Source organism: Sorex araneus, chromosome X (genome assembly GCF_027595985.1).
Source record: "Sorex araneus isolate mSorAra2 chromosome X, mSorAra2.pri, whole genome shotgun sequence".
NCBI lineage: Eukaryota > Metazoa > Chordata > Mammalia > Eulipotyphla > Soricidae > Sorex > Sorex araneus.
The window spans coordinates 245631262-245650675 of record NC_073313.1 but is presented as its reverse complement, the minus strand read 5'-3'; the positions used below and the strand labels follow the sequence as shown (position 1 = coordinate 245650675).

General features: G+C 37.2%; 1 protein-coding gene across 3 annotated transcripts in view; it reads left to right on the top strand.

Annotated features, from left to right (window-relative positions):
* Positions 1–15515, top strand: part of IKZF2 (IKAROS family zinc finger 2) — a 162011-nt gene extending 146496 nt beyond the window's left edge. For all 3 annotated transcript variants that reach the window (XM_055123069.1, XM_055123067.1, XM_055123068.1), the window contains 2 exons: positions 6219–6362; positions 14517–15515. In XM_055123069.1, the coding sequence (XP_054979044.1) occupies positions 6219–6362; positions 14517–15241 (869 nt within the window). In that variant the 3' untranslated portion in view covers positions 15242–15515. The remainder of the gene's footprint in view (positions 1–6218; positions 6363–14516) is intronic.
* The last annotated feature ends 3899 nt before the right edge of the window (positions 15516–19414 follow it).

Sequence of the window (19414 nt, the reverse complement as noted above, 5' to 3'; positions counted from 1 at the left end):
CTCAGGCTAGTGGGCAAATATTTTTATTTTCTGGTCCAGTGTTTGAGATAGGCAGGCAGGGGGTGGGTAGAGGTGAGGGGTAACTGAGGCCGCCTCTGCAGTACTTGGGGCCATCCCCTGGTAGTTGTTAAGAAATACATGTAATAACATTGATAGGTAGTAATGTCTATGGAATTTTCTAGATATATAAAATAAATGGACACTTTTGCTCTTATATTTGTAGTGTAGTCAGTGCTACTTACGGTAATTGAAATTAATCAAGTGCTCTAGTGTGTACACACAATTCTTGTACAGTTGTAGAACTGATCTCTGTTTGGAGAAGCTAAGAAAAGCTTCAAGCTTTGAGGATGAGAAAAACTGCATAGATTGGTCAGATTTTAAGTGACTGTACATTCCAGCGAAGTTCCCTTATGCTAGGCTTGCAGTACAGAAGAGCTTGAAAAAGGGGATTGAACTAGGAGTAGTAGAAAATGAAACTGAGATTGTAGGGGGTTTTTTCTCTGCTTTTTTGGGGGGGGTCACACCCAGCGATGCTCAGGGGTTACTCCTGGCTTTGCACTCAGGAATTACTCCTGGCGGTGCTTGGGGGACCATATGGGATGCCGGGGATCAAACCTGGGTCGGCCGCGTGCAAGGCAAATGCCCTACCCGCTGTGCTATCGCTCCAGCCCCCTGAAATTGTAGGTTTTGATGCAAAGAGAAAGCAGTTTATGCTGATAGGCTTGAATGCTATTAACTTAATCAAAGTTGTGTCTTCCAAAGAGAAAATGTAACCTTTGTCTATTATTGGACAGATGCCTGACAGGGGCATGAGCAATGGATGGATGAGGGAAAGAAAAGAGGAATATGAAAGGTGGTGATAGGACAAGGAAACAGCAGGAAGCATCCATCGAGGACACATTTAGGAGTGAAAGGAATTGTTTGAAGTTGGTGTAAAGACAGTAAATTCATGTTGTTTTGGAATTAAAGATAATCAGTGGGGATTTATGGCAAATTATATTATTTGAAAGTTATCTTCATACTCAATTTTTAAGTATTTTCAGCTTGAAGTAACATCTTTGTGTATATAATTAGCTTTTCCCCACTTGTCTGGAGACAAAAAATGATAGTGCGAACCAAAAGGATAATCAACTTGAAAGCAATATATATATATATATAATTTTATTTGTATTATATATGATATATAATTTTATGCTTACATAATTTTATACTTTGAACTATTAGGCAGATGACAGTCAATATTTTAAGTATGAAGAGATAATTGGGAACCTATGAACTTTCTAGCAAGCTTCATCAACCTCTTGACTTAGGGTGATAGCATTTCCTTCATTAAGGAATTCAGTACACATGCATTGAACATTATATTTGTCTCATAACATAACAGGAATTCAAGGCAAAAGCAAATAGAATGCAGTCCCTACCCAGAAATTCCAAGTATTGGAAGGAAGGCCAGCACTACCATGAGTTCAAGCACAGTGGGTGATTCATTATGGGGCACAGATAAATAAGTGATGGGAATTTCATTCTGAGAAAACAGCAGATGCAAGTAAATACAAGTCTAAAAAAGAGCATGGACTTACCACCTGCTCTGTCTTATCAGAGTCCATGAGTAAGGGCAAGAAAAATCAGAAGGTAGTAAGGTTGAAGAACTAGATTATTATGACCAGTTCATGAAGAGCCTCTTGTTTTAAGGAAGGTTTTGCCTCTGACATCTATAATCAAAGGCCAAGCTGGTGGTAGAGCGATTTGCTATACTCTTAAATAGAATTTGGATAGAAAAATAAATATTTGTTTCGAACTCATCTTCATGGTATTTGCAAGAAGCAGCCAAATGAAACGGGACTATAAAAATTTGGATAGGAGATATGAAAGTCATGATTACAGAGTTTATAGCGTTTTTTTTTTTTTTGCTGTTGGTTGGTTGATTTTTTTCACTTGTACATATTTCATAAGGTTATATGGATGGAAGGAATACAGAAAGAAGGAAGATTTAAAACAAATAAAGCAAGTATTAACATTGTATAGTATTGTCAAGAAAATAAAATAACTACAAAAAAGGGTTTAGCTTCTGCCACAAGGAGAGAACTTAACAAAATTTAAAAAAAAACATTGTCATTTTGTCTCTTCTCTACCTATTTTGCCCCTTTTGATTACAAAACTTCCATTTTCCCTGAGAAACACAGCTCCTACAGATAAAGCCATAGCCAGATTGTCAGTCTAGCCCTATCCATTCATGACAAGAGGAGCAGACGCTTAACCTAATATAAGCCCCTCACATTGTCCTGGAATTGAATTTTAAGTGGATTGTTTGTTAAAAATAGCTATGTTCAGAGCACTCTTAGGTTTCTGTCTTTATGATTTAGCAATGCAGTGAAATGCTGAAGCATTTTGGGTAAACTATATATTTTACCTGGTTATAAATTCACACGCAGCGGGTAGGGCGTTTGCGACCAACCCAGGTTCGATTCCTCCGTCCCTCTCAGAGATCCCAGCAAGCTACCAAGAGTATTTTGCCTGCATGGCAGAGCCTGGCAAGCTACCCGTGGCGTATTTGATATGCCAAAAACAGTAACAGCAAGTCTCACAATCGAGACATTACTGGTGCCCGCTCGAGCAAATCAGTGAGCAACGGGATGACAGTGATACAGTGATAAATTCACATATAAGATGAAGGAAGATGCTTGATCATGATTACGGTGTTTGCTGTATTGTTGAAGTTGGCTATATTGATATTTCATATATCAATTTTCGTATTTAAATATACATCTAATCTGAGTACTCCTAATATGAATATTATATTGTGTGATTAATGCATTACACCAGCTAAAAAACTTGTCTTGTGATTCAAGCAATATATATGTCTCATAATATTTTGATGCCCATCACTTAGATCCATGAAAAATAAATTTAATTTATGGAATTGATTAAAAAATGTTTTGATAACTCCCCACTTACACACCTTAATATTACATCACAGGAGCTGGAGCAATAGTTGAGCATGTAAGGCGCTTGCCTTGAACATGACCAACAAGAGTTCAGTCCCCAGTATCCCATATGGTTCCCCGAGCCCACCAGGAATGATCCCTGAGTGCCGAGGCAGGAGTAAACCCTGAGCACTGCCAGATGTGGCCCCCAAACAAACAAACAAGAATCATACATGCTTATCAAATGTCAAAGCTCTAATCATATTTACATAGTGCAGAAGTGCCTGGTTCTCTAGCCAGATCTCCTAGGTTCAGTTCCTATATCCCTTCCTACCCAAAGATAAATCACAAGTAAACTACTTAACATCTTTATGTTCCCGTGTGTAAAATGGAGATGATAACTATTGTTCCTACATATCTGAGGTTGTTGAAATGATTCGATGAATTATTAAATACAAAGCATTAGAGCAATACTAGCACTTACATCTCATAGTTTAAGCCAGTTGTTGTTGCCGATAGCATAGAAACAAGATCAATATTCAATGTGTAGAGATGTTGGGAAGTAGAAGTTACATCAGAGCTCTGCCAGAGTCACTGTTTTTAGTTCACATGAGCTTCATTGAACTTAGGACAGATCCTCCGTATTGAAGTGGATGTGGTATAGGACAGTTCCCACACCCAGGTTTCGCTCTGAGTGTACCGTGTATAGATATGAAAATTCGAGGTGAGATTTAGAGCAAAACTGCCAAGTTTTCGTCTGTTCATTTCAAAACTAATTAGTATATTCATTTGTGGGACAAACCCTGTTAAACATTTTGCTGGGCTTTAGCAAAGTTTACAACACGTAATGTTTTCATTTTCTTTCATTTTGGGTTATGGTTTCATGACACATTTTCAGTATTAGTCTATTAATGAACTGCTTTTAGTTTATAAAATTATTTTTAATAACATGCCCATGAGTTTTCCATCCAAAAAAAGACTTATTATTATTTTTATAATAATCATACCTTGTTACATATTTATTGCCATATTATCAGTGCCATTCTGATCCCCCCCTTATTTTGATTCTGTGATTATTCTTTCTCTAATTTTTAAGTTATGTTAAAATTCTTGGTGTTGCTCAAGGAGGGCCATAATGTTTTATGAAAAATCTCAGGATAGACTTTTTACATTTGATATTATTAAATAATAGGACATAGCTGGTTTCTTTGTTTCTCAATCTCATCTTAGAATTAATTTTTGCAATTTAAAATCCATTATTTTCAGAATTCCTTGACACTAATAGCTAAAGAAAACTTTTAAAACTAGAGATGGAAGGTTACATTTTTCATGCAAAGCCCAAAAGAAAAAAAAAATGGCGGCATTTGCCTTGCATATAACAGTTCATCCCAGGCACTACACATAATGCAGTTCCTTAAGCATCTCCAGGAGTGATCCCGGAGTCACAGAGCCAGGAGGAAGACAGAAAGACCCGAGAACCATAGTTTGCCCAAAATCAATAAACAAGTAAACTATTGTTTTGTCTCATCTACTACTAGATTAATTGTAAAGCTTAGTTTTTATGTAATCAAGTTCAGTGTGATTACATTAAGTTAACTCAAAATGTAGACTTAAGTTCCTTTAAACATGTCCAAATTTGGAAGACTACTTCTTTTTAAATTTTTTTCTTTTTGGGTTACACCCGGCGATGCTCAGGGGTTACTCCTGGCTCTGAACTCAAGGATTACTCCTAATGGTACTTGGGGGACTATATGGAATGCCAGGGATCGAACCTGGGTCACCCGTGTGCAGGGCAAACTCCCTATCTGCTGTACAATTGCTCCAGTCCCAAACTAATTCTTTCTAATGTCAGTTTTTACCCCCAAATCAGCAGCCTGTATTATTAAATAGGTCACATGCGAGATAAACTAGATTTTTGACCTGTATCTTGCTTTCCCACTATATCTTAGTATCAAGACTTATAAATGAGAACTCATTATAATTCATATAGTGAGACCATGCATTACAAGTGAAAAGAGCAGAATGAATATAGCATATGCTGAACAAGTGAAAGTTTCTTAAGGTATGAAAGCTTTAGGAGTCCAAACAACTCGTATCAGTACAATTGGAAAAAGCCGAACCATTTAAATACAAAATTCTTATCTTTCCTACGAACAGTTGTTTGGATTTGTTGATTTTATTTTCAGGACTGTAATTAAATGTCCTTTGATAATATTTTTATTATTTTCAGTCAAAAACAATTTTTAGAGCTAGTCCTGCTGGTAAGGTGCTTGCCTTACACGAGGTTGACCAGGTTCCAGCCCCACACACACATGTGGCCCTCTGAGCCCAACCAGGAGCGATTCTCAAGCACAGAGCCAGGAGTGAACCCTGAGCACAGCTGGGTGTGGCCCCAAACCCCTTCAACCCCACCAAAAGCAAAAAAAGAAGAAAAAAAAACCATGTTAAAGTTTTTTGTCTACACATGAAAGCCATTATTTAATGTGAATTCCTGAGTTAATTCATATCAGTATATTGCTACATATTTTGATATATTAAATATATTGGCTTACCACAATGTATTCAAATGGGATGAGTAGAGAGTAGCAATGGAGAGTTTACATTAAAATTAACTGGAACAGTAGTTTAGGGAGCAAAAATATCATTTTGGAACTTGATTCTTTTAAAGAAATTTTTGGAACTTGATTCTTCTCCTGAAGAGCTCTTTTTAAAAATATTACAAAGCCAGCACAGTTTACATGTTTAGAGTTGGATCTCCTACATGAAGACTGCCTGGTGCAGGCATTTAGCTACTACCAATAGACTAACAGTTCACTTGGTTTCTCAGATAGAAAATATGTTACAGGAAAAACACATGAATGGAAAAATGACTGGTCAAGTATAGTGCGGTTATTCTGAGTATCTCTTTAAGCTTTCTTTCAAAATAAGATACCTTACTTAAATTGTTTTAGAGAAACAAACTCCAAAAGCCTTGAGAATAGTGCAATCCTAAAGTAGTATTGATTTTAATCAATGTTAAAAACACTTTCCGGGGAATAAGATGAGAAACAAGATGAACGTATTTGCCACAAATAGTGGCAACAGTTAATATCATTGATTTTAGAGAACCTTGAATAAGAACAAGTTGTTTGTGTAAAATTTGAGTGTACTTGCATGCTGGCGTTTATTTTTTCTACCTCTATTCAAGTACAGTAGGAAACATTTGTAAAATATATAGGAGATGGCAATTCCAGCTTTTATGCCTTGTAATTGTTGAAGAAATTATCAAACTGCATCTTTTATGATTTTATATAGTACCTCCTCTGGAAGATTGTAAGGAACAAGAGCCTATTATGGACAACAATATTTCTCTGGTGCCTTTTGAGAGACCTGCTGTCATAGAGAAGCTCACAGGGAATATGGGAAAACGTAAAAGCTCCACTCCACAAAAGTTTGTGGGTAAGCATCGCAAATGCTTTTATTTTTCTTTTTAAAGGTGGTCGTAATGGGTTAAAACATTTTCCTGTGAATTAAAGATCTATGATGTATTTCTGTTTCATGAAGTAAATATCTTTAATCTTTGCTCAGTTCTTTCCTCCGTTATTTGTGCTACTCCATGCATGTCATACTGAACACACAAGCACACACATGCCCTTAGGAATGTAAAGGCCTAAGAAAAAATAGTTCTGATAACAGTACATTGCTATCAGAAATTATATGTAGAAGGTGAAATAGCATTTTAGACTAAGATTTCCAGGGTCCTGAGAGATTAGTACAGGATATAGGGCCCTTACATTCCATGGGGCTTACTCAGGTTTGATCCCCAGCACCTAAGATTGTCCCCTGAGCCCAGCCAAGAGTCATTCCTGAGAGCAGAGCCAGTTTTAAGCTATAAACACTGTCAATTGTGGCCCCAAACACAAAGGACAATAGATAAATAAATTTTCCATTTATATAAAATAATAAAAGGACAGCTAGATAGTACAGAGGGTAGGCACTTGTTTTGCCTGTGGCAAACGCATATTTAATCCCTGGCACAGATAAGGTCCTGAGCACCAAAAATTATCCCTAAGCACAGAGCCAGGAGTAAGTCCTGAACATTACCAGGTTGTGGCACAAAAACAAACAAAAAGTAGTAATAATATTAAAGAGAAACTAGGTAGTCTGTTGGTCAATTTAATGATCCGTTTTTAGTTTTGCATTAGCTCTCGGTTATAAAACTGTTTTCTTTACATTATATTGATAGTCTTACTGTTTGATCTAGAATTAATAGAATATTTTTTAAACTATATTAGAAAAATAATGTCACAGAAAGATTTTTCATATTTGTATCTAAAATTTATGTTTTGAGCTTTGTATCATTCAGCCTCTTTTCAACTGGGAAAACTAAAAACAATGTTTATATTTTTTCTACTTTAAATTTCAAGCCCTTAGATATTCTTTGATATGCTCAATGTATCAATCCAGGCATCATTTGATAAAACTAAGCCACATTGTGTCTCTTTATGAGTACACAAGCATACTTTTTAAAAGAATATGTGAGAATTAGAGGTTGTATATAAAGATTAAATTAAATTAAATATGCAGTATATCAAGTTCTGCTAGACTTTGTAAAGTTAAAAACTAGAAGAAAAAAATTCAAACAAATTCTCACAATCTAGTGAGAGCTAGGTTGAGTGGTGTCCAGGGGAAAAATTTCTTCATTGTAGAGAGAAAAAGGTAGTAAAAGTCTTTTGCTCCAGAAAACGCTAAGAGACTTATCTTCACTTTTGGTAAAAAACAAACAAAAAAAAGTATTGACAAATTACTGAACTATATATAGCTTAAATATAGTATGGAGAAATTTATTGACAGTTCTTTTTGAAAGAAGGCAAAGAATAACTTTGATGAGTTTATATTAGAATAGCATAAAACTCCTTGGCAGTATTCTCAAATGCCTGTCATGAGTTTTAGGTAACTTTTATTTTTTGTATCTTTCTTTCCATAAGTAAATTTTTAAAATAAAAGTTCAACTGTTTGTAAAACTTAAGTTTATATGGATTAGGGAAATGTCTTTGTATGGATGACTCTAAGAAAATATGTAGTTGTTTGATTTTTTTTTCTTTTGGGATTTTGTTCTGCTTTTGATTTTCTATTTTTCCTATAAAAATTACATTACACTCAATTTGATCTGATTGCATTCCCTAGGAACTGACAGAAATCTCTGAAGTGTCTTTTGATTCTAAATTAATGACATAAGACTTTTATTAAGAATTCGTTCTTTCTTTATTTGAATTCTGTCCACGTCATCATATATAACAGTCACTATAGTCATTGCTTCCCTGATATCTCTTGAAATAAAGTAGTATCCACATTTAGACATCTCATTTTAGTTTGTTCCTTAGCTAAATAGTGTTCTTTGACTTTATATTTCCTTCAAGTCAGTGATCTCCGAACTTCCTGCATATGTGTTTGGGGGCTTCTATCCTTTATTATCCAGGTTAGACTGTATGGTTTATCACTTTTACCACATTCATGCCAATTATCCATAACTCCTGTGCCTTCCTTCTTTCTATCATTTTTCCTGGTGAAAATAGTAAACTAGATGACCCAACTTACCATATTTTGCAAATCCATATTACCGCTGCTGGTATAATTTTGAAGAAAATCCTAAAGGTTTTTAAATTGGTATCACTATGTAAAAAAAAGAAAGAACTCTGATATTAATTGTCCATATCTATAGAAGTTCTCTTTTAAATCATTGCTGATTAACCTCGCTTAATCACCATCATTTCCTTTTTGACTATTGTTTACTATAGCAAACATGCTATTTTATTCCTTGACTTTTTATCCCTAAATCTCTCTATAGTGAGATTTAGCGGGGGGGGGGGGAGGCAGTATAAGTGATTTCAATACAATATTGTAGTTCTGTGGATTATGGGCATACACAAAATTTCACTCCTCTTTTTTTGCTTTTTTCAGTGAGAAAGAAAATACCTTTCTAATTAAGGTTAATTTCTCCACATTACTCCTCTTCCAGATCCTGTTACCTTACATTTTTTTTTCCTATTTCTGATTTTTTTTAACATCTCCAACTAGTGACATTTTTTTTACAACTCCCAGTATTGGCATTTTTCTTTCCTTTCAGTGTTTAATGTAATAAACATTTATCATTATTTCAAAATATTCTCTTGTCTCTCTGCCTTCAGCTACTATCTACATTCTCCTCTTCAAAGATGCTATTTTTGAAGAGTTCTGTATGATTACTTTCCCTAACTTAAAAATTTTAAAAATCTACTCATCTCAGCTCATGAATGCTGGTTTTCTTCCCTAGCGTCCACTGGAATTGCACTCAATAGTGTCACCAGTATCCATAATATCAAACTCAGTGGCCCCTTTTTAGACTACCTGTCACAATTTGCAGAGGGCATTTGCCATCATTGAATAGTTGATTTCTTCTGAAACATGATTTCTTTGGTCAACATGGCATTTCTTCGCTCTTTATTTGTTGTTGGCGATGGTGTTTTTCAGCTTCTCTGCACTTTCTCAAGTCTTAAAGATTTTACCCTTAACAGCTGTGCAAATGGAACAAAAATCACAATAAGTCTCTTGACTCATAGGCTTAAATGTTTCAGCACTACAGATCAAGCTGGAAAATTGTTCTGTTCTGCCCTTCTAACATGGAAAACTGAGTTCAAATAAACTGTTTCCTCAAAGTAGCACACCAGATATGGCAGCGCTGGCATAGTCACAGCGAACCCTGCTCTCACACATAGAGAAAGACCACCTCACCTTCCACAGGCTGTCCTCACATTGTACCACTCATGTAGCATATATTGAGCAATGTTTCAAGCCGGAGTCCTAGTATTGAGGTACTTGCCTAGCACATGGCTGACCCTGGTTCAGTTCCAGGTATTGTATATGGTCCCCTGAGCACAGAACTAGGAGTATGCCGTAAGCACCACTAGCACCGCACACAACCCAACAGCCATTTCACTGGTCACATCTCACACCAAAATATATCTCTAGCATCAGAATGTTCAGAGAATGAGAAATTATGAATTTGAGGTTTGGGAAGGCCACAGATAAAAACCTACTTTCAAAACTGAGATAGTGCTGAACTTCAGGGGTAAGATCTGGGCTTGCTAATGTAGATTCTTAATCATCATTTGTTATTTTGAAGCCATGCAAGATATTGTGGCCTTCCCATACCTTAAATCTTTATCATCTTACTCCTATCTACTATGTTCCCCAGACCAGAAACCTAAGCATCATTCTTAATTTCTCTTTTTGATTTTCTCTTTGGATAATTGCCAAAGTCAGAAGTGATTTTCCAAATTTCACTCCATTCCGTTGATTTTTTTTTTCCCAGTCCCACTGACTTTATCTGGACTGGAGTGATAGCACAGCATGTAGGGCGTTTGCCTTGCACACGGTCAACCCGGGTTCAATTCCTCCATCCATCCCTCTCGGAGAGCCCAGCAAGCTACCGAGAGTATCTCGCCCACACGGCAGAGCCTGGCAAGCTACCCGTGGCATATTCAATATGCCAAATACAGAACAAGTCTCACAATGGAAACGTTAATGCCCGCTTAAGCAAATCAATGTGTAACTGGATGACAGTGACAATGACTGACTTTATAAGTTTAGGGCACTATGATTTCTACAGTATCAACATCCTTAATTGCCCTGTGAAATAAATCCCTATTCAATTTATTTCCTTGTTTACCCTTTAATACTTAATGCTCTCCTGGTAAAATTCAGCTCCCTTAACTGTTCAGTGTGCATTGTATTTTCTGACTATCTTTCTCATCTGTGTCAATACCAAGTAGTCCCTGAAGCAAGCTAGGACCACTTGCCTCTGAGCTCTCATGCTAGCTGTTCCAAACCAGCTTTACATTTTTTGTTTGTTTTGTTTTGTCGTGTTTTTATTTGGGGGCCACACCCAGCGATGCTGAGAAGTTACTTCTGTCTTTGCAGTAAGGAATTACTTTTGCTCCAGGGCCCATATGGGATGCTGGGGATCAAACACAGGTCGGTCTTGTGCAAGGCAAACACCCTACCAGCTATACTGTCACTCTGGCCCAAACCTCCTTTTCTTTAAGGGGCAAAAATTTGTTCTTGTATTCTTATCTCTGATACCACTTTTTTCAAGAAGTCTTAACTTGACTCACCTTTTATGCTTGATATATTCTCACTGAGCTCTTACCACACTATCACCTTCATTGTAAATTATCTGTAAATTTCTCCCCCTCCCCCCCGCCCCTACTTTAAATTGTAGACTTTTTTTTTCTTTTTGGGTCACACCCGGCGGTGCACAGGGGTTACTCTTGGCTCATGCACTCAGGAATTCCTCCTGGCAGTGCTGGGGGACCATCTGGGATGCTGGGAATTGAACCCGGGTCGGCCGCGTGCAAGGCAAACACCCTACCTGCTGTACTATTACTCCAGCCCCAAATTGTAAACTCTTCTTGGAAAATAGATTAACTTTCTCTAGTATAACTTTCAAAATCTTGATTTCCAATATCTCTAACTGGACACCATGGCAAGGTTTCTCACGACTTTTTTCTTCCATTTTAGTGGCTCTAGTAAATACTCTGATGTCACTTTGGGACCCTTTCTTCAAATCTGAAGGAAGTAATAGTAGCTGCTTGAGTGTACTTTTATAGAATCCAGTCTGGTAAACCAGTATTTCCTAGCAACAGTATATGTTGGGCATGTACCTGAAGCAACCTATTAAGCATTTGTGAAAAGGCTGCATATGTTTTGTAGAAGAATTTATATGTAAGATTTAACTTGCAAAACAACTATATTTATTGAAACAGATGGAGAAAGATAGCCAGAAAATACGACGCACACTGAACAGTTAAGGGAACTGAATTTCACCAGGAGAGCATTAAGCATGAAAGGGTAAACAAGGAAACAAATATTTAGAAAAACCACTTTGGGAGTGGTTTTTATTTGCTTTGGGGGTAGTCTTTGTTTTTGAACTGCTCCCATGAGGTGCTCAAAAATTACTCCTGGCTCTGTGCTCCTGACAGTACTTAGGGAACCCTACATGGTACTGGGGATAGAACTGGAGTTGGCAGTGTGCAAGTTGAACCCATTAGCCTCTAATGTCCGTGCTACCTCTCGGGCTCTGTGGGGCTCTGTTTTAAAATTTCCAATTCAGTGCAAACATAGTGGAGGAGAGAAATTAATATTACATTTCCTGTTTGGGGCACCATTGTTTGTACCTGAGTTCTGTTTCTTGAATCCCAATTTTTCACTCTGCCACAGTGATCTGCTGGACTCAGCACCAAGTACCAGTTTCCTTAACCAGACAGTAGCCATTTACCAAACACCCAAGCACAGTGGCATAGACTATCATCTTTACTTACTTATTTATTTATTTTAGAGCATTACAAAGCCGTTCATGGCTGGATTTCAGTCCTACAGTGTCCCAGCATCTAACCCTCCAACAGTGTTCGTTTCCCAGCACCAGTGTCCCCAGGTTCCCTCCCGTCATCCCCAACCCCCCACCCTCTGCTTGCCTCTTTGGCAGGCACTTTTCTTCTCTCTTCATTCTCTCTTTCTCTCTGGGCACCATTTTATTTTTAAAATATAGATGCATTGAATTTTTTTGCCACACCCGACAGTGCTCAGAGCTTACTCCTGGCTCTGTGCTTAGTTATCACTCCTGGAGGTCTCAGAGGAGCATAGGGGGTGCCAGGGATCAAACCTGGGTGCCACTTGCAAAGCAAGTGCCTTGTCCCCTGTACTCTCTCACCAACCCCTATGTGCAATTATTATATTGAAGTAAAATACAGAAATAAAATAAAATGTGATGAAATAAGAATTAAAAAGAAATTTACAAACACTTGTTCATTAAGCAGATATATAAACTATACTAGGATGTATATGCCATCAATGTTGCACACATGGTTGAATAATAAAAAGGGTGTTATGAAAATAAAACTATTTCAAGAATTAAGACTGAAATGTAACATTTCCCAATTTCATAAGCAAGTGCTTTCAGAAATGACTCCTGTTTGGGTCTGTGTGTGCATGTGTCTGTGTTTGTTTTATTTTCCTCCCTCAATTTTATTGAAGCACCATAAGATAAATTTATTCGTTAGGATAGAGAAAAAATCACTATGACAATGAAAGTTGGAAGTGGTCACTCTGGACAGGAACTTAGTACTGAAATTAGGTAAAGGACTATACATGAGAACCTCTCAGTACCCTATATTGCAAACCATAATACCCAGAAGAGTAGAGGAGAGAAGGAGAAGCAAGGAAGAAAGAGAGAGAGAGACAGACAGACAGAGAGAGAGACAGAGAGAGAGAAAAGTGCCTGCCATGGATGGGGCAGGGGTGGGGGATGAGGGTAGTGGTGGGAAGGAACTGGGGACATTGGTGGTGGGAAATGTACACTGGTCAAGGATTGGGTCACGATCACGAAATCCTGTTAATCATCGATTTCTAGAGCAGGCTCAGTAACCTCTCCATTCGTCCTTTCCCTGAAATCTTAGAAGTCTCTCTCGACTCGGCCCTCCCAAGGATGTCTCACTGGAGGCTCTTTCAGGGTCAGGGGAATGAGATCCAGCTTGTTACTGGATTTAGCATATGAGTACACCATGGGAAGCTTGCAAGGCTGTCCCATGTAGGCAGGAAACTCTCAGAAGCTTGCCAGGGATGGATATTGGAGCATTTTATGACTGAAACCCAATCATAAACAACTCTGCAAACTGTATATTTCATGGCGATTCAATTTTTTTTATTGTAAAAACAAGTTTATTCATAGTTGGATTTTTGACATACAATGTTCCATCACGGACCCCGCCACCAGTATCAACTTCCCTTCACCAGTGTTCCCAGTTTTCTTCTACCCACCCATCACAGCTCCAGCCTGTCATTTCATAGTCACCTTTTAGGTTTGGATATAAAAGTTTAGTTCTTGTGATTTCATTGTTGACCTTCAGATTTGGATATTTAACTCAATCATTCCTTAACACCACCGAAAGAACCCTAAATATCATCCAATTTATCGTGCAGTATACCTTTTCATGGTACTTTAATAATAATAATGTATAATATGTAATTCACTTATCTAGTACAATTCATAACAAGAGTGACTTTTTTATTCATCTACAGATAAATTCTAGCTCTGTAACATTTTTATAAGATGGCAGCTAAATCAACCAAACTAATTTAGCAGAATGAGATGACACATTATAACCAGATCATTTTCACATTTATGACCAGGTAGCTTTGTCAGTAATATTTAAATATTCAAAAATAAGCATAGTCTCTGACACATTTTTATATTATTTTTTCTTTGTAGTCACTGATTCTAGATATATGGACATTTTAATAGAATGAAAATAAGATAAGACACTTTATCATAACTTTCAGGTCAGATGTGCTTTCTTAATAGCTTTAGAACAAGTGCTTGTGAAATTTGTATGATTGATCTTCTTTGCAGATGAAGAGTATTTGTGAGTCTAAGCAGAATTGTCAAGCACACATATTTGATCTAAGGAATAAAGTAAATCATGATGGAAATGGAGGCAACTAATTAGCTTCATACTCTCAATGTTTTGTTGTAATTTTTTTTTCTCCTTTTCACTCTTTTCTCTCTCTTTCTTGAAGGGGAAAAGCTCATGCGATTCAGCTACCCAGACATTCACTTTGATATGAACTTAACGTACGAGAAGGAGGCTGAGCTGATGCAGTCTCATATGATGGACCAAGCCATCAACAATGCAATCACCTACCTTGGAGCTGAGGCCCTTCATCCTCTGATGCAGCACCCGCCAAGCACAATCGCTGAGGTGGCCCCAGTTATAAGCTCAGCTTATTCTCAGGTCTATCATCCCAACAGGATAGAAAGACCCATTAGCAGGGAAACCGCTGATAGTCATGAAAACAACATGGATGGCCCAATCTCTCTCATCAGACCAAAGAGTCGACCCCAGGAAAGAGAGGCCTCTCCCAGCAATAGCTGCCTCGATTCTACTGACTCCGAAAGCAGCCATGACGACCACCAGTCCTACCAAGGAAACCCTGCCTTAAATCCCAAGAGGAAGCAAAGCCCAGCTTACATGAAGGAGGACGTCAAGGCTTTGGACACCACCAAGGCCGCTAAGGGCTCTCTGAAGGACATCTACAAGGTCTTCAACGGCGAAGGAGAACAGATAAGGGCCTTCAAGTGTGAGCACTGCCGAGTCCTTTTCCTAGACCATGTCATGTACACCATTCACATGGGTTGTCATGGCTACCGGGACCCACTGGAATGCAACATCTGTGGCTACAGAAGCCAGGACCGTTACGAGTTTTCATCACATATCGTTCGAGGGGAGCACACATTCCATTAGGCCTTTCCATTCCAAAGGGGACCCCTATGAAGTAAAGAACTGCACATGAAGAATTACTGCACTTACAAATCCCACCTTCCCTCCAATGTCGGCATATCTTTATTTTTTAATATTATTACTGTCATTAATTATTATTTTGTGGACGCAGTGTCATTTGCTCTGCCTAATCACAGTAAGGAAGAAACTGAAGAGAGAAGGGACAAGGGATAGTGTGTCTTGATAACTTGGCTTGTTAATATTGTGAGAATTCAAGAGCAGTTCTGCCGTGCATAGATGCGAGGCGTGTTATGCTTAAGGGGGGTGGGGGGGCAGGGAGGATCACTCGATTCCTATAGATTCACCTAAGAGATTCTGATTTGCCACTGATATTCAGGATGATTTAAGGGAGGAAGTTTTCTGGGTAGAACTTTCACAGTATAAAATGGCATAAGTGATTTTACTCTTCAAAGAAGAATTTGTTTCACAATTTAGAGTTTTCTTCCCCTTTAGAGATCATTGAACACAAACACGCTGTTGTTTTTACTAACAACTCCTTGAATGAGTTGTTGTCCTGGGTTCTATGTTTACTTCCCCTCTGGAATTTATACTATGTTATACACTGTACCATAGAGCAAACTTTGAAACTACAGGTAGTTAAGGGCACCTACAATACGTCTGAGGTCCTCTAATTCTTATTTTTCTAAACATAAGCACTGTTTTTCCATAATTTTGATGACTGGCATTTTATAGACACCCTGGCAGCCTTACTTTTAACACCTTTAATGAATAGTATTTTTATCTAGTTTTCTGAATAACATATGGTCTAAAAGTGGCTAAGAAACAGTTAATCGTTTCCAGAAGGTACCTCTACTTTTCATAAAAATTGGGAAGTTTTTCTTTTGAAGTTGTAATGTGGATGGCAGCATAGTATACATATTTGTTCCATCTAAAAGTATGCTTGCAATTGTCACTTTATCGGCATTAATCAGTGTTAACCATTCAGCAGAATATAATATCATTAGGCTAACAGTAGGGGGGAAAATCCACTTAGAATTTCTTTGTCTGGTATTTGTCTTTTCACTGGTGTTTTCAGATTGAGACCTCCCAATGTTCTGTCCGTAGTGCATTCACTTTTTACTCTTCCAGTGGAAGGTCTTAAAACTCTTATTACAGGGCATTTCTTTCAAAGTCGCCTTGAAGCAGTCGCTAATTTCTCCCAAAAGTGTGGTCATTTGAATCCCATGAGATTATGGAAGTAGTAGAGTTATTTATTCTAGTTTTTCTTCAACAATAAATTTACCAATGCGGGTATAAGGAAAAAGGAACTTTTTTTTATAAATCGTTCATTGGACTATTAGATAAACAAAACACAAGGTTTGCTTTGACCCTTCTTTGAGCCTAGACTGTGACAGAACATTTAAGGAAACATGATCAGGTCTTTCCCTTCCATTTGCATCTCAGCAACATTCAACTCTTTTTTTTTTTTTGCTTTTTTGGTCACACCCAGCGATGCTCAGGGGTTACTCCTGGCTTTGCACTCAGGAATTACTCCTGGCGGTGCTTGGGGGACCATATGGGATGCCGGGGATCGAACCCAGGTCGGCCGCGTGCAAGGCAAACGCCCTACCTGCTGTGCTATCGCTCCGGCCCCCAACATTCAACTCTTTGAAAATCCAGAAAGTAAGCTCAAACTCTAAGCACATTTTTCTTCCTTTAGCCCATATCTATGTTGCCATATTTCGTGTTCAGGTCTCAATTTCATGACTGTGGGTGCTATGTTTTTCGTTGGTTCCTGTTTTCTTTTGCAATCCAACAGAGAACTGGGTGGCAGCGAATCATATGATGAGGGGACGGGGCACAATTTGGAAGCAGAAAGTGCTGTGTTTCAGAGGACAGGCCTAGCAATGACTGAATTATCTATTAACCATTTATAAATATTAAGATTCTATTAAGCAGTAACCAATAACTGCTCTAAAAAACTCGTTGCATAGGCTGCCGAAACTTTGTCTTTTCACAGAGTGGTTTGAGAATAAACCAGATTAGAGAACTATGCACAGAAAAGCAAATCTCTTCACTCATTGTCTAGTTTTCTAGCTGCTTATTTAGGTAGCCTCTATCTAAGCACTAACATCTAAAGCTGGACAGAAACAGTTACAACTCAGCAATCCTTAACTTCTTTAGTGATTTGAGGGGAATCCAAACTGCTCCTTTAAGTGGAAGAGAGTGCACCAAAATGATACATAAAATGTTTCAAATTGTACTTTTGTTCTGCCTGCTTTAATACATTGTAAACATACAACTGTTGAAAGGTAAAGCATGTCTTTGAGACTCCCTGGCCCACCTACCTTAAATATTTATAAGTAATTAGAACCCTTTTTTCTTTTGGAAGAAGGTATGTAATTTAAAGTTAGTGATTTTGTGTTTTACTTCAAATTAAGGAAACATTTGGGTAGCAGTCAATACGTTCATTACTTTGGCTGTGTAAAGAATTTCTTCTGGCATCATCTATGAGATTCCTTCATGCTCACTGGATATTTTTCCTCCAGCATGTGAACAATAATGCACATAAATTCTCTGGATGAAAATTAGTTTGATCTAAAATTGTGGCCATATGAAGACAGAACTAATACACTGTCCTTTGCTGGTTTCAGCTTTTGGGGAATCTGTTTTCTTGAAGGATTTATTATTGCTGAGAGTATATAAGTGTATATATATTTTTGCTGTCTTCACTTCATGATATGAAGAACAGAAAGATAAAATAGTTCAAAATATGGCAGGGACAAAGGAGGAGTAGGTTAGTTCAAACGTTTAGGTTAGAAAGAATTTTTGTGGACATAGTGATTTCTGGGAACTCTGGAATATTTGCATTCCTTTTCTTCACAGAAGGAAATATGCAAGGCAGTAGCACCTAAAAATAAATACAAGGATTAAGCACCAAATAAATCAAATTTATTTAACAATTGTATGCCCAATTTAGGTGAGATTTCCTGTTACAGAGAGTGTTTGAGGGACATGAAAAGGTAAGGTTAGTCACTGTATTTTCCAGTTTGGCAAAAATTCAGAAATTTTTTATGTTTAAATTGTTTTGCCCTAGCATTTTCCCTCAGAATTTTATGCCCATCTCCTCTGGGGAAGTTGTGCTGCAACTACTTAGTGGTAAATAACTTTTAAAATGCCATTCTAATTGGGTTGTGTTTTGTTTTTTTTGTTTTTTTTTTTTTTAAGTGCAAGTGATCAGTGGTCAGATTGGAAAAGACTGACTTGTTGAAGCATGCTGCTGAGAATTTTCTGGAGGGGCAAAATGAAAAGAGCGACTGGGATTTAGACTTGGCTATGATGTAGGGAGTATCTCTCCTACATCCATACGGACAGTTGTATGTATGCATCATACTGTATGTGTGTGTACACACACTTTTAATGAAAATTCCTGAAAAGATAGAGTGAAAAGATGTGCAAGAGCATATAGAGAGCATTCAGATTATTATACCTAAGAAACTTATTGGGTTTATTTTACCATATTGTATTAAAATATATTGAAGAGGTTACTGGACTATCCTTAGGACTAGTTGTGATTGTTAGTCTTGGATCTTTACTATCTGCCTTCCAGAACAAAACAAAACCTTTTTTTTAAAAAAGGACTTTAAAACTGTTTTGATGTCGTAGCTAAAGTGAAAGAAACACAAATTGCTTTTTTTAACAGGAAGATATAAAACTGATACATTTTCTTGTTCACGAATTGAGAAAAGCAAGAATATTTTAATAAGTTTTTTTTTTACTTAGGGTTTCTGTTTCTCAATTGTATGCATCCAAAAGAAACTATACAATCTTTATATTTTATAAATGTTTGTGACATTTACATTAGTGAAGACATTTAGATGAAAATTATGTTTTACTTACTTTCCATTATTCTTTAATTCTAGCTCCAAATTGATTCCTTAAAATATAAAAACAACAACAACAACAACAAAAAGACTGCAAAAAATGTAGACAAAAAAAAATAAAAATAAAAATGAGTTCCTGCATACCCCCTAGTTTTAAGGCAGACTAAAATTATAAGAGATGGTGGATACATTATTTTTTATAAACTTTGAGCATTCATTTTTTAAAAAAGGGATTTTACAATGTGGTTATCTTTAGTTATATTTCATATATCATTTTAGTGCTATCTGTTGAATATTATTCTAAAACAGAAAA